The following is a 15184-nucleotide window of genomic DNA, read 5'->3' on the forward strand; positions in this document are numbered from 1 at the left end:
AATGCTTTTTTCTAAACTTTTTCCCAAGGGTCGGGGCTTAAAAAAAGGAAGAAGTTTGAAAAATGGGCATGATGAAAACTGTTGGAAGAAGCAGTGTATGGAGCTGGTGAATTTAATTTTCCAATGTGAAGATTCTGAACCTTTCAGGCAACCAGTTGATTTGGATCAATATCCTGTAAGTTGTTGTTATTTCCCCTTTTAAGATATAAATATTGTTTGAGTTTGTTTATTTGTTCTCTCTTAGCATTTGGTACCATAATAAGATCTCCAGATTGCTCTGGGAGCTGTTTGTTCTCCATACAGCTTTATTCCCAAACAACTGAAAGAAATTTGCTTTACTCTCTGCTTAGAACTATGAGCTGTATGCTTCACTGCATTAAGATAACATCCATGAAAATATTGACATAGAATACAAAGCAACTGCAAAGCAGTGGTTGTGTCTACAAATATCCTGATGGCAGCAAATATCCTTATGTACAGGTTGAAACCACTTGCAGTCCTCTTCTGTTTGCTTTTTTACTGTCCCTTATAGAAAAATAATTTTAGATAAATCTGTATGTTCTTAATTAAAACTAGTTTCTTGAGGGACATTCTTAACAAAACCTGTTCACTGAGCCTGAGCTGTGAATTTTACTTGTTCCTTCTCTTTCTCTTAGCTGTTCATGGTATTCTTGCTAACTATTTGGTCTCTCTTTTTCTAAAACCCCAACAAACTTCCAAGGAAAAAACCTTGACAAGCATTCAAGTGGTTTTTTTATGGACTGCACATCTGGAATTTGGGTTTCAGTTCAGGCTTTAAAAACATTTGAAGTTCTCTCAAACTGATTAACAGGAGAGAAAGATAAAGGTGTTTTGATTTGTTGTTTGTTTGAGTTTGTTTTATACTAGATCAATTTGTTTATCGTAGTAAAATACATCAGGGAAAGGCTAACATGGTGATTTACAGCATTCACTTATCTGTCATTTTGGTTAACAGTAAAAACGGTGACTTGCACATTACTGTTACTGGGTAGTTTTTATTGAGGAAACTCAGGACAGCTGGGAAATCTGCACCTGGAAGTGCGTGACTTAGTATCAACTCATGATCCTTAAGAAATTCTGAAGAAGATGTTAAAAATTATCAGAATAATATAGTGGAGACTTCAAACAATTAATCTCAGCAAAAGCATTGCTGTTTGCTGGGGGGGTGGTGCTTCTGTTTTCAGCTGATGGTTAAGATAATCTGTGTTCATTTTAGCTACCTTTAAATTATAGAAATAAAATTCGAAAGTGTTGTTTTTCATTTATACCATCTGGATTCATTTTGTCATATGTTTTATCTAGGATTACAGACATATTATAGACACTCCAATGGACTTTGGTACCGTGAAAGAAACTTTGGAAGCTGGGAATTATGACACTCCAATGGAACTGTGCAAAGATATAAGACTAATATTTAGTAATGCAAAATCTTATACTCCAAACAAGAAATCAAAGGTAGCTTTTAATACTGAGGGGTTTATGCTTGTCTTAATGAAATGAGGAATTTGTTTGTGTATCAGTACACTGTAAAGCTGGTGGTTGAATAGATAGTGGGGAGAAGTACGACAAAAATATTTAATGTTTCTATCCAGTCTTACATAAGATTGTGTGTCATGCCTTTTCTGTTTCTTTTCTGTGTAGTTTTTAATTTTAGAGCCATTATTATGACTGTTTTTAATATAAGCCACTTCCTTACTTAGATTTACAGTATGACCTTGAGATTGTCAGCACTATTTGAAGAGAAAATAAGAAGAATTGTTTCAGATTTCAAAAATGGTCAGAAACAGAACGAAAAACTACGGAGAAACCAGAGGTATGCCAGAAGATTTCATAATCAAAGCTCAGTGCAGCATCCTACCAAAATGCTCAGGTAAGTAAATTATGAAGATGTAAAGAGACGTCACTGCTGACTGATATTCACATAGACTGTCATAATTAGTCTGTGGAGAACAATGGGTTTGTTAGATGGCTAGCTAATTCTTGTGAGACTTCTTATAATTACTTCTCTTGCAGCAGGAAAGACACAAAGAAAAAAGCAGTTATTCTGTAGTATAAAACTGACTGTGAAAACAGCAAAGGAGGAGTAGAAAAGGTTGTGGTTTTCCTTTCTTTTTTTTTTTCTTTTTTCAGTATTTCAGTCAGGAAATCAGTATTTAATCTGACTGAAATAGTGAGGAATGAAGCATAGATTTACTTGCCATATATATTACAAAGATTACAAAGCTGTACATACGTGTTTTATCACATACAGAAGAAAGTCAGTCATATGGCAATTGTAGAAATTTTCATTTACTGTAGCATTCTGTTGGTAGCTAGATACACCTTTTCTCTTTTGGAGAAAAACAAGCATTTGACAAAACTGCAGTTCAAAACGGTCACCAGGCACAGGAACAGGCTGCCAAGAACAGTGGTGGCGTCGCCATCCCTGGAGATGTTTAAACAACATGTTGATCTGGTGCTCGAGGACATGGTTTAATGGTGACCTGGCAGTGCTATGTTAATGGTTGGATTCCAGCCGAAGAGATTCTGTGATTCTGGGACATGATTAACTCATGTATTCTTAATTTGTGTATGGGGTGAAGTGACACAAAATATAAAAGCTAAACAAGGTAAATTATTGAAACTGAGCTTACACTTTTCTGCTACTGTCCAGCCTTTTTTCTCTGGCAGTGAAAGCGTAGGAATAAGAGTTTCAGGTAAAACAAAAAAACAAACAAAGTCTTAAGAATACCTTCTTCCTTTGCTGTGTTTGACTTTCTTTTCTTAAAATTTCAGTGTATTACTTCCACATTTTCAAATTATTATGCATGTATGTTGGATTACAGTGCACGTAAACCTGGCAAATGAGCTTTAAGCTTTCCTGGGATTATTCCTTGTGTTGTCATGTTTTCCCAAAGAAATAAAGAAACACACACCAGGATAGGCAGAAATCTTTCTTTGAGATGATACTTCTGGTTGTATCTGAAGAATTTTATGTGCCTTGGTTTACAAAGTCAGGACTCAGCAGGACTGAGGTTTGGGACAATGTTTGAACTGGAAAAAGAAGAGATACATCTTGTGTGCCTAGATGAATATCTGAAAACCTGTGACTGTAAGCAGGTGACAAAACAGTAGTTCTAAATGCATAAAGTGACTTAGCAGGACTGTGTATAGCACTAGCATGTATAGTAAGGAAGAATCTTACTGGCAAGTTTCTCTACACATATGATTTTATTTAGGCAATAAGACTAAGACTTAAGTGCATAGCACTTAAGTTTGAGACTTATGTACAATTAACAAGAGACTGAGAATTCAACAGAAATTGAGACTGTTGCAATTTCCTTGTAAACAGTAAGAGGACATTCCTGTCTAGAAGGCATTTAGCGTTAACTTCTTTGTTTCTCAGAGCAGAAAAAGAATGTCTCCTGGTGTAACTTCACTAGGAATATAGACTATTGTTTTAATGAAAGTACTTAATGCTTATTGTTCTCAAAGTGAAAATTGTCCTATACCATCTTAGCTCACAAATCTAACTACCCTTCCATAAATGTAAAATCGAGTGACACACAGTTAGTTAAGCTTTCAGAGAGAAGTATTGTTAAAATACATAATTTCTGTTATTTCTCACAGTTAACCTGTGTCGCTTTTACTTCTTTCCACTTTTGCTAGAAATTTGAAGCAGAAACCATTAAAGTCTCAGGCAAAGATTGAATCTGAGCAGGAAGATTCTTCCACTCAACCTACCTCAAGCAGAGCCGCCTGTGTTGCAGGCCATAAAACAAATGCTAGCAATTACAACCATAGTTCCTCTGGGGAATCTTCCGATTCTGCGTGCCTGGCATCCTTTGAAAGGAATGGAAAAGCTAGATCCACAACACTAACAAACTGTTCTGCGTTATCATCAGGTCAGAAATAGAATCTCAGAAAAGGATTTTCATTTTGTTCTTACCTATGAATTGTTTACTATTGTTTCCTTTCCTTTCTAATTGCCATAATTCGCAATTGCATTCTGAAACGTTAAATTATTTTTTTTATTATTACTTTAAACGTGAATTTTTTTAGACAAGATTCTTATGTGGTTTCTTTTTTGTGTAATACTGTATAAATAGTGTATTTTGTAGAACCAGCAATTTCATGCATTTAATACATAAAAGTGTGGTAACGTGTCGTAAATTTGGAAGATTTCCTGGATCATCAAAATGTAGCTCTTAACTGGAAGCTAACATTATGTTTAGAATTCTAATTGACAGTTGTTTGGGTTTTTTAACAGAAAGTGAAATTGAAGGTTCTTTGGTTTCTTCATCTACTTCATCTTCATCCTCTACAAGTTGCTCAGAAGAGAGCAAAGAAAGCTCTGCTGCTCTTGTGTCACCTCCACTACACAATGGAGTATGTAGAAGAAAGAACAGCAATTGCAGGATAACTAGAAATCGAGCTGCTCAGAGAAGACAAATGGGTAGGATTTGAGTAGTTTTCTTGTGACTGGGAAATAACACAAATGTTATTATACACACACGCATATATATATAAGTAATCAGTGGTTTTTAAATTGTGTATATAAGATAGTAACTTTTTGATTGGTGGTAGTTTTGAAGGTCTCAAAATACTGGAATCAGCTTGTAAAAAGATATTTTTTGCAGTACTTGGGGGAGGAGAGAATAAACTGAGAGCCCAGTGAGGGAGTATCTTACATTTTATCTCTTAATGGAAGCAAAAGCATTAATTCCTAAAACAGTCCTAATTTTCACAAAACTACAATGAATCTGAAATTTATGACATAATTAAATAATTTCTTTTGGCAGACAACAAAAGCACATAACTTACAAGCAGTATATTTATGTGTATATGTGTATATATATATAAATTTTTGTGTGTGTGTATATATATACACACACACACATTTATATATACCAATATATTTGTACCAGTACATAAAGGGTGGCTGCCAAGAAGATGGAGACTCCCTTTTTCTGAGGAGTCCTGTGGAGGAGACAAGGACTAATGGGTACAAGTTGCTCCTGGTGTAATTCTGATTGGACTCCAGAGGAAAATTTTTCACCGTGAGAGCAATTAGACATTGGAATAGCTTTAAGGCTCAGCTTGACAGGGTTCTGGGTCATCTCATTTAAACTTTCTTTACCTTAAAGGGTTGGGCTAGATGATCCTTCCATCCTGGTTATTTATAATTCTGTATTTCATTTTTTATGTCTGTGGGTTAAACTTGTTCCAGATTTCATAAAGTCATCATAGAACGGCCTAGGTTGGAAGGGACTTTAGACATCATTTAATCCAACCTCCCTGTCAGGGGCAGGGACGCCACCTCTCGACTAGACCAGGCAACACATGGGGACCGAGCAGGACAAGACTTAAAGAAACTGCTCCTTTTTATTTTTAAGAACTTAATCTCTCCTTTCATTTACAGGAACACTTCTTCAGGAGAACGGAAATACAAGAAGAACTGTGAGGAAAAAGTTATATGGAAGCGACTCTGAAAACACGTCGGTGGTGACATCCGAGTCGCTCAATAATAGTACTGGTAGACACAGGAAAACTCCACGCAGAAGTGCTGCTGTGGCTGCTAATAAGTTAAGGCTGATGAGTGATGTGGAGGAGGAGGTTTCAAGCTCAGAAAGTATTGGCATTGGATGCAAGAATAGAAAACTGCCTCACCGAAACGCCTCGGCTGCAGCAAGGCGAATGTTACTGGAGGGGTCCGAGGATGACGTAGGCTTAAAGTCTGAAAGTGAAAAGGAAATAGAAGAGCAGCTTACCAAAAGGAAAATGGTTTCCCAACCTGGTTCATCTGCACGAAGAAAATTTGTCAGTGAATCTGAGAACGGAACTTCGGATTCTGACACAGATGCAGAGATGAAGCAGAAAGACTGGCAAAGCGATGGTCATAAACAGTTACGTGGGACAGTTCGTTCTGTATCTCCCAAAATGAAAAGTCCCACCCGAGACTTTTCAGAGGACTCCAAAAGCCATAACTCAGAGGATGGGAGCAGTCAAAAAGTTTCTGACCAGTCAACATCTGCACATAATAAGCCTGCAGTGAGCAACTCTGAGGATGAAGTGGATTCTGAATCGGACAGATGGAACATCAGAAAAGCTACTAGTCTACAGCTTCTTGCCCCTTTAAAAAAGGCAAAAGTATTAAGTGATTTAGAGGACACGGCAGAATCTGAAACAGAAGACAGAAATGGTGGGAGAAGTTTTGTCTCTGAGAGCTTATTGCCAACCAGAATTACAGGGAGTTCAAAACCTGGACCTGGTGCCCGCTTCAATCACTCTTCTGACACAGAATCCGAGACAGATTCCAATAACAGTAATTATTGTGAAATTTCCTTAAAAGCAAGAAAGAGGAAAAGAAAGGGGAAAACAAAAATCATTCGAAAAGGTAAATTTTTAATTTAATGCAGCTAACTCTTGATACTGACTAGGTGAAGGCGACAGTATAAGATTAATGACCAGGAGGATTTGGACTGTACAAGGCGTAATAGTATTCCTTGTTCTAAAATAACTATAAATGAGTGAAGGACAGCCATAAGGTATGGTCATGATACAACAAAGTCAAGGTGGGTTTGGAACTGGGAGGTCACCAAACACAACACCCAGAGCAAACTAAAGTTTGGTATAGTACTATGGTATTCAGAATTCAGACTGAACGCTGGCCATTCCTGTGCAATTCAGGTGATAACATTTATCTTTGAAAACCTCACCATTAAATCATGATGTTTCTTTCCATATTTAACTTCCACTCACATATAGTAACTAATGCTAAAATACTTATGCTGAAGTAGTATTGCTGTGTGTGCGTATTGTGACAGCTGAATTTGAGAAACGCTCTAAGGTTGTTGACACAAAGCTGCACAATACTCTGAAGGGTGCTGTGAATGAGTTCAGTGGTATGTAGCTCAGGCTAGAAAATATCAAAAGGAGCAATATGTTCTCTTGCTTTAGTCAGCTCCTTTTGAGAATTTCAGTAACAAAAACACTCCTGTTTGTAGTCCTGATACTTTGATTTTGTGGGTAAAGTAATAGTTCTTGCTTTATATTATTTTAACGTTCTGTTAAATGTTCTGTGCTAAAGCAGACTGATAACCACTTTCAGTTGAAGTAACTTTATTTTTATTTATAGTCTTTCAAAATTAATTTGACTGAAAGATATTTTAATTATTTGTACTTCAGTAGTGTGCACTGTGGAAACTGTAACTTGATTTGACTTTTGGATTTTATTGTCAGTGATGTGTAGTGCCTTAAGACAGAGGCACTTTGAGGTTGCATTGGTTTTGGGGATTTTTACCCCCCCAAAATTGACAGATCTTAAGCACTTAAAAAACTTGAGAGAATACCTGGCAATAGATGCAGTTGGAGCATTAGTCTTTTCTGTATCTAGCTTTGTTCAAATGCAAGTTGTCAGTGTGCTTTATGGTGTGTAAAGCAAATTTTTCAGACTTTGAGCACTCTCGTGACTTGCAGCTATCCTGAAAAGGAAAATTAATGTGTTCAGTGTACAGGACTGTGGTGTGTCAACTGCTATACACACTTCTACATAACATTTTCATTACTTAATTATATAGCTTTTGTTTTATCTGTGGCACAAAGATTAATCTTTCCTAACAGTCTTGTTCACTATCCTTCCTCAGACAAAGCAGTCTGTGTTGTTTGGCCTTAACATGTGAGTTTACAGGAATTTAGTATCCTCTGAATAGTTATCAAAAGGCTTTAAGAAAATTAAAAAGGAAAAGGTAGTCAAGCTCAAGGGGGTTGGTTGGTTGTTTTCCATACCAAGCATACAAAACAGTTCAGCTTTTCTGGTTCACATGATATGCAATGAGAGCCGAAAATTTACATTTTGAGGCAAAAATTCCTGACAGTCTCTTCAGTTACTTCCAACATCGCTTAATTTGGCCGTTAAGAAGAGAAAGGGCCATCTTCAGTACTGTGCTATGAAAAATTTTTTCTCTGTCCGAGCTACTACCTTTCCAGTGTTCAGTGTCAACTGAAAGCTTCCTTGCCAAAAAATAAGGTGGAGGAAAGGATTATTTTTGACAGGATGTTTGGTTGTTTTTTTTTTCTTGCAGACTGAGTGAATTTTTAACAGCCTTGTAAATTTGATTCTTTCACATTTTCGTGCCCTCGCAGGTAGTGGCTTTGTGCAGACTGAATGCAGTGGTTGAAGAATCTTGAGAAGAAAATTGTCTCTCAAGATGAATTTGTTGTGACAGTTTTCCATAAGGAATGCTTACTTCTTGTGTAGTAGAAAGACGTTAGTATTTATAACTGGTAAATAAACTGAAAACATTTTGTAATGTTTTCATGTTAGTAATGTGAAAGGAATGCAGGTGGACCTGAGGAGCAGCGGTGAAGAGCTGCTGAGTTCAGTAGTTGGCTATTGAACTTTAGGTTTGTCAGAACAGTGTCGCCATAGCCACTTTCTAAAACTTTTGGGAGTAGGAAAAAAAAAAGTCTTAATAGCTTTACACAGTTGAAAATCTTACTTGCGATTCATATGTCAAGACTTCTAAGTCAAATATAAAGCTTTTGGGGGTTTTATTTTTGGATTCTTGCACCATTACTTGGAGAAGATTTGAAGAGACTTCTAATGCATCAAAAAGAGAAGGTATTTGTACAAATACTTAATTTAGTGAGAGCGTGTAGTTTTGGGGATAGGCAGTTGGTAACATTTCGCTTATCGAGCTTGTTTAACACCTCATTTCTAAGGGGGAAACAAGATGGGTTAATTTTTAAAACTTTACTTACACTTCCTGTGTAATCCTTTCCCATGAAATATGTAGAAGCTGTCACACTGGGTAGCCAACACTGAGCTTTTGGCCTTTTTCATCTTTTAGCTTGTCCTTTGAATGGAACATGTCTGGTTTAGCTGTTTATATTGTAGTGTTTCAAAGCTTGATGTAAATCTGGCTTCCCTGCTTGCCAATTCTGTGATGCTCTGGTTAAGCTGTAGCTTCTGCTGTATTACACCTTTTATGCCCATGGGAGTGAAATGTTAATTTGTCTTCCTGCTCTAACTTGGAGCAAAACTTCTGTTACATTTTGTCTCTTACGCTTTCTGGATTTTATTTTTCTTTAACTCTCATCCTTTTACTTTGGCCGTAGCTTCTTTAGTAATCAGTGTTCATCCACTAGGTAAAACTGCCAATCATGAAAGTAAATTCAGTATTTTCCGCGTGCAATTGGTGGCAAACATTGCTAAGTATCAGTACATATTATCAGTTAGTTGACAAGTACATATTATCAGTTAGTTGCCAAGTTGCCTAATGATCATAATAAATATTAGAAAAGATTTTAATGAGAACTAGTAAGAAAATAAACAGTACATTACTTTAGTATCCACCTTTTTGCTTTGAGAGGGGCTCATTTATTAGGGAAAAGTCACTGTACAAAATGTTTAACATCTTCTGTCCTGTGTGACCACCCAAATGTTGAGGTGCATGCACAGCAGAGCATCTATGGGGTTTTTCTGGTTTACCAATATTTTAAAGCTGATGCACTTTTAAAACTCTTAAATCAACTGAAGAAGAGCCGATCTGAAAGAAATCCTTAAGGAAGTATGGGGCAGGAGCGAGTATCACTAAATTTCTGCAAGGCCAAGGGACAAGTTTGAGACTCCTTTCATATGGAAGGGGAATATGTTGTCCTGCACAGTGTTCCTTACAGGCAACTAACTTGAAGGCATTTCGTTTTCTTTACGTCGTGAATTATTCCCCATCATTTTGTTGTAACACTAGTTGTCCTATGTATGAATGATAGCTAGCTTTGGATGATGTTTATTGTAGAAAAAACCAATGGTTATTTTCCATTTCAGTGTATCTAATCTTTAATGTAATTTGGGCTATTACTGCAGGTAATCACATAATTGTTTTTAAGTTAGTAGATGCCCTTTCTAGCTGATTTTTCCCCTCAACAGTCAACAGATGCAACAACAGATGTGCTGTTAGCACAGGCTAGTTTACTGTGGTTTGCCAAAGTGATGCAGGTATTGCTCTTTTCTAAAGAGGTTGATAGTTAACTGTAAACAGGAAGCTAAACTTCTTTGTACTTCTAAAAGTTCTTGTTAGCTACTGCTGGAGTATATGAGTGCTTTTGTTTAAATACATATATAAGGCACATAGGTATTTATATAATACCTATTTTCAAGTAAATATATCTTCTCTCTACATGTAACTATATGTGTACTACACAATTAATCAGCTAAGCAATTTATGTGGAAACTTGCTTTGTTATTTTAAAAAAATATATGTACTTGTAATATATAGCAAATTTTAATATAGAAAGCATAGCATATAGAATGCTGTCATGTATGGTTTATTTTATATAATAAATGTTTCATATAATATGTATTGTAGATATATATAGAGAGAGAAAGCATGTTTTTGTACATAGTATTAAAAAAACTAAAGCAAAGTTTTTCCCATAAATTGCATAGCTGGTCAGTAGGGGTTGGGAACTGCTTTGTGGACTGCAGTAAATCTGTGTACCCTGCAGATGAGCTGGGCCGGAGGTATGGCTGGATCTTCCTACACAGTCTGGCAGCCTGGGCTTCCAGGTTTTAATGTTCAGTGGCAGGAACTGTCGGTCAGCTTGTCAGGATGGTAAACTTGATGGACAAGGCCTTTATGTCTTGGTGCCTTTCTTTTAAACACTCTTCCAGTTTTTGTGGGTGGTGAGTTGTTTAATCCTCCCTCTTCCTGCCTGTGCAATCTCTTTGTACCTTTGCAGCATTTAATTCAGGATGTTCATTGTGTAGTTTCACTAAGCTTTCTACAGATTTGCTCCCATTTTAAGATTTTATATGCAAAATACTCCGTTAGTGTGTTGGAGAAAGGTTGGACTCTGTTATCTTTGCATTCCACCTTATGTAGTAGCTGCTGAAACTTTGAAAACATCTGTTTATTATGATAGGCTTTTTCTTTTTCCTAAAAATATGCATCTATAAGTACCTATGTCTGTGAAAAACTGACTAAAATTATTGTGTGCATTCTGGTTTTGGTTCGTTTGTTTGTTTTTTAGCTGCCTTCCTTGGAATAGTTCCAGGTGATGTCTTTAAGTTTTGAACATGTATTTTTTTTCAGATGGCCAAGATTAAGTTCATGCTCAGCATTAAGACCAGGCAGTCTTTTCTACCTTTGCAAGCTGCCCTTCTAGAATGCGAGTGTAGCTCAAATCACATGTAGGGAAATCTTAATGCTGGGGTTAGGTTGTACATTTCCACATTTACTAACTGGTCAAAACATCTCTTTGTACCAGTAACTTGTGTGCTGTTGTTTGCCACCACTAGTATGTTATGGTGTATCGTTACATTAAGGGTACAGCATTTTCCTGTTTCAAGTGTAATTTACCATGTTAAAGCTCTTTGCTCCTGCCTGTTCAGGCTTGTCTCATAAAAACTAACATCATCAGCAGAAACATCTTGGCCATAAAAGTCACACAGTACAATTGGTAACAGTAGTAGTGTCGATGTGTAATTTCTGGAAACTGTTTGAAAAGACAGTAAATCAGTTACCCTTTGGAAATGGCAAATTAGGAATATACTTGAGAAGCACATAAAAGGATTTACATGGAAATAATGACCAGATTTGGTATCTGAAAATATTTTTAATATTGGTATTTAAACTGGACATAGGAATTTATGTGCTGTAATGGTTTTTTATTGTTGTTTTCTATAATACATCTTTATTGCCTTTATTATTGTCAGAATTTAGGGAAAATTTTGCCCTGTTCCTACCTCACAGGTGAGGAATTAGGAAACAAGAGAGTACAAATTACTTCCAGTGTTATGATTTCTGGTTAAGCTGGCCACAGAAGCAAGGAACTGAACTTCCCATGGTTTAAAGTCCTAGGCTAGTGTTCCATTTCACAGTTGGACTTGATGATCTTAGAGATGTTTTCCAAGCTTTATGGTTCTGTGACTCCCATGACTGGGTGGCTGTCACTCCCAGAAGGCATTTGGCCATTAGCAGTTCTGACTGTTGAAACAAAGTTGTAGGACAAACTCCTTTCATCCGTCTATAAAGGAAGATGAGAGCAGCCCTCTATAAACTCCTTTCCTCTAAACTTCTACCTGAAAAAATGTTTAGTTGCCTGGCATTCTGCTACGCAGCAGCTGCCATGATTTTTCCCCTCTATTTGCTGAGCCGAGGTAGAGAGTCATCAGAAGTAATGAGTTTAAGATAGAACAAGATTGACTGTTATCAGGAGATAATAGGCTAAGATAATGTAGGGGCTTTAATGGGGCATGTGCTTGATTGATTTTATTCATAAAATCAGTAACAGCTACAAAGAAATATGAGATGGACAGCAATCTTGGGAAAACTAACTTAACAAACCACACTTCTGCTAAAATAGCAGAATTCCTTTTTTTGTTTTAATCAAGTCTATGCAAATAAATTACTTTGAGAACTTCTGCTTTTATTGATGCCTGTAACTCAGTTTTATTTAGAAGGTGAAAGTTTAAACTATTGATCTTCATAGCATCATTCACATTATTTACAGACTGAATATTTGTTTTAAAACCCAAAATAAGAAGCAAGTGCTATATTAAAACTAAAAACACTGAATTGGAAGATTCTTTATTAGAAGCAATCTTACTATTTAAGTCAGTAAGGAACTGAAAAGTTTCAATGTTGTCTATGTCTCTATGTGTCTCTATGGGAAACAATTCCAGAATTGTGAAATCCATCTATCTGGGTCTTGTGTCTGCATAAAATATCTTTTTTCTTTTTTTTTTTTTTTTTAGAAAAATTCTAATATGCAGAATAATAACTTCTAACTAGTAGAAGTATTAGTAATATGAAAGCATTTGCTTGCTAACTAATTTGGAATTCCTAAGCTAATTACTAGAGTGATGCTAAATAGTGTTACTTTTAACTCCGTTCATTATCTCAAAGCAAAAGACTAATCCTGGGCATTAAAAGTATGCCTGAAACTAGGTGACTGTATTTTTAGTATAGGCTTAAGGTGAATGGCATATAACAGTCAAAATGAAATTTTAAAAATACTTTTGCATATTTTAAAGTTGGTAATGTTTGTGCTTAATAAACTAATGATTTCAGGAATGCTAGTTATTAAAAAGAACTTTTAAATCTTTATTTTGTAGAATCAGCAACTGAGGAGACTCAACAAAGTCCAAAAGTGCTCAGGAGTAGGACATGTTTCATTAACTACAAGAAACACATAAAGCTGTCCAATGTGACTGAGAAGAAAAACCCACGCAGATGTGCCACTTTGGCAGCTAATAAGATTAAGAAAATGAGCGATACAAAGGAAGAACTGTCAAGCTCAGAAAGCGTTCATACAGTAAAAAAGAACAGAAGGCAGCTTCACGGCAACGTGTCTGCAGCATCCAGGAAGAAACTGATCAGCAACTCAGAGACAGATGCTTGCTTAAAGTCTGAAAATGAGAAAGAACAGCTTTCTGGCAGAAAAAAACTTTCCTGCCCTGAATCATCAGCTCCTAAAAGAAAATACATTAGCGAGTCTGAGAATGAAAAATCAGAATGTGAAGCAGAGATAAAAGTGACTCAAAAGCGGAATGATGGTAACCACAAGCAAGCACACAAAACAGATTCTGCTAAAGCTCTTAAAAATCTTGAATATGACTCGTCGGAGGAGAATTCCACAAACCACAAGATGGAGAATGGGACAAACTGGGGAAGTTCTGGTCAATCTACTTCAGCCCCCAACCATTGTACGAGGAACTCTGAAGAGGATGTAGATTCTGACTTAACTAAATGCAAAACTAAAAAAACCACCAGAGAAGTACCAAATAAAAAAACTAGAGGTTCTTTCAAAAGAGCAAAGTTAGTGGATTATTTTAGTGAAACAGCAGAATCTGAAACAGGGTGGAAGAAAGATGAAAAAGGCTCAGTATCTGAGAATGTGAAAGCACCTGGGACTGCTGAAAGCTCACAAGCCCGTGTCAATTGTTCTTCTGATTCGGACTCTGGAACTGGTAACAGTATCTGTAGTGATGCCACGGAAACAAGAAAGAGGAAAAGGAAAACAGACATTTCCAACTCACTTAAGGGTTCTAGAAGACCCCAGCGAAGGAAACGTTGGAAACCTAACCAAGAAAATGACTCTGAAGATTTGGATTACACCAAATATAGAAGAGCTAACCGCCGTTCTAAGATAAGAACTCGGAACGGTGGTAAACGGACTGTGAGATACGACGATGGTGACGACGACGACGATGACAGAGGTTTAGATGATGTGGATTGCGAAACGTAACCTTAAAAGGAAAAGCCAGCCCACTTTTTCTTTTTTTTTTTTAATGGTAATAGCACTAGAACTCATGATGGTTGCTGGCTCTTCTTTGTCCTACATTTCAGGGAATATATTTATATTTTTCTATGAAAAAGTTATGAATGTGATTAGAGGATGACTTTCTCCTTTTCATATTTTGACTTGCACTTGCCTGCCCATGTAGCAGCATTTAGCACAGATGCCAAAATGTGCCTCATTATAGGGGCAATTTTTTGTCTTTACTGGTATTTTATTACATATAACAAAAGTTAAAAAAAAATGCTAAAACACTGCGCAACAGGTTAATAGCAGTATGTCGAGTATTATTGTTATGGGTGCTGCAATGGAATACTACCTAGGTCATACAACATTCAAGAACAGATTTCAAACATCTCTGATGCTCTATGGAAGCATATACAATAGTAACAGGCTTATAAATAATACTACACACTATAAAAATTGGGCAGATGCTAGCATTGCATCGAGAAAGGATTGAACGGTCACACGGCTAATAACTTCACAACTTGCATTGGTACAGATGTTAAATGTTCTGTACTTCCATTATCAATAACATGGAACTAGGATCAGTTACCAGTGGGGAAAAAAGCATATTTGCCAATTAATAAAAAGGCGTTTCGGTGCTGGTGAAGAGAGGATTTATGCTGACAGGTAGTACTATCATTAATGTGACTTCTATACTGTAAACTTAAGAATATGAGATGCAGGTGAACTCTTGGGCCTAAGGGGTTTTGTGTGTTTTCTTTATAAAATAGAAAATCAAACAAAACACTTGTTCTGTTTTCTTTATGCGTGAAAAGCTTGAGGTGCAGGATTCTTACATTCCAGACCTTTTTGCTGCATTTCTGTTGTTGTTCCGTATTTAAACTTTTAAGTGCTTTAGACTTCTCATTGATTA

The 15184-nt window shown here is 36.4% G+C and overlaps 1 protein-coding gene across 1 annotated transcript in view; it reads left to right on the plus strand.

The window, feature by feature from the left end:
- Positions 1-14253, plus strand: part of LOC104267170 (bromodomain and WD repeat-containing protein 1-like) — a 56287-nt gene extending 42034 nt beyond the window's left edge. The window contains exons 33-39 of the mRNA XM_009871287.1: positions 29-175; positions 1324-1476; positions 1722-1891; positions 3670-3905; positions 4271-4456; positions 5423-6397; positions 13121-14253. Coding sequence (XP_009869589.1) covers positions 29-175; positions 1324-1476; positions 1722-1891; positions 3670-3905; positions 4271-4456; positions 5423-6397; positions 13121-14253 — 3000 coding nt within the window. The remainder of the gene's footprint in view (positions 1-28; positions 176-1323; positions 1477-1721; positions 1892-3669; positions 3906-4270; positions 4457-5422; positions 6398-13120) is intronic.
- Positions 14254-15184: the final 931 nt, after the last annotated feature.

The sequence above is a fragment of the Apaloderma vittatum genome, unplaced genomic scaffold (assembly GCF_000703405.1).
Source record: "Apaloderma vittatum isolate BGI_N311 unplaced genomic scaffold, ASM70340v1 scaffold8446, whole genome shotgun sequence".
NCBI lineage: Eukaryota > Metazoa > Chordata > Aves > Trogoniformes > Trogonidae > Apaloderma > Apaloderma vittatum.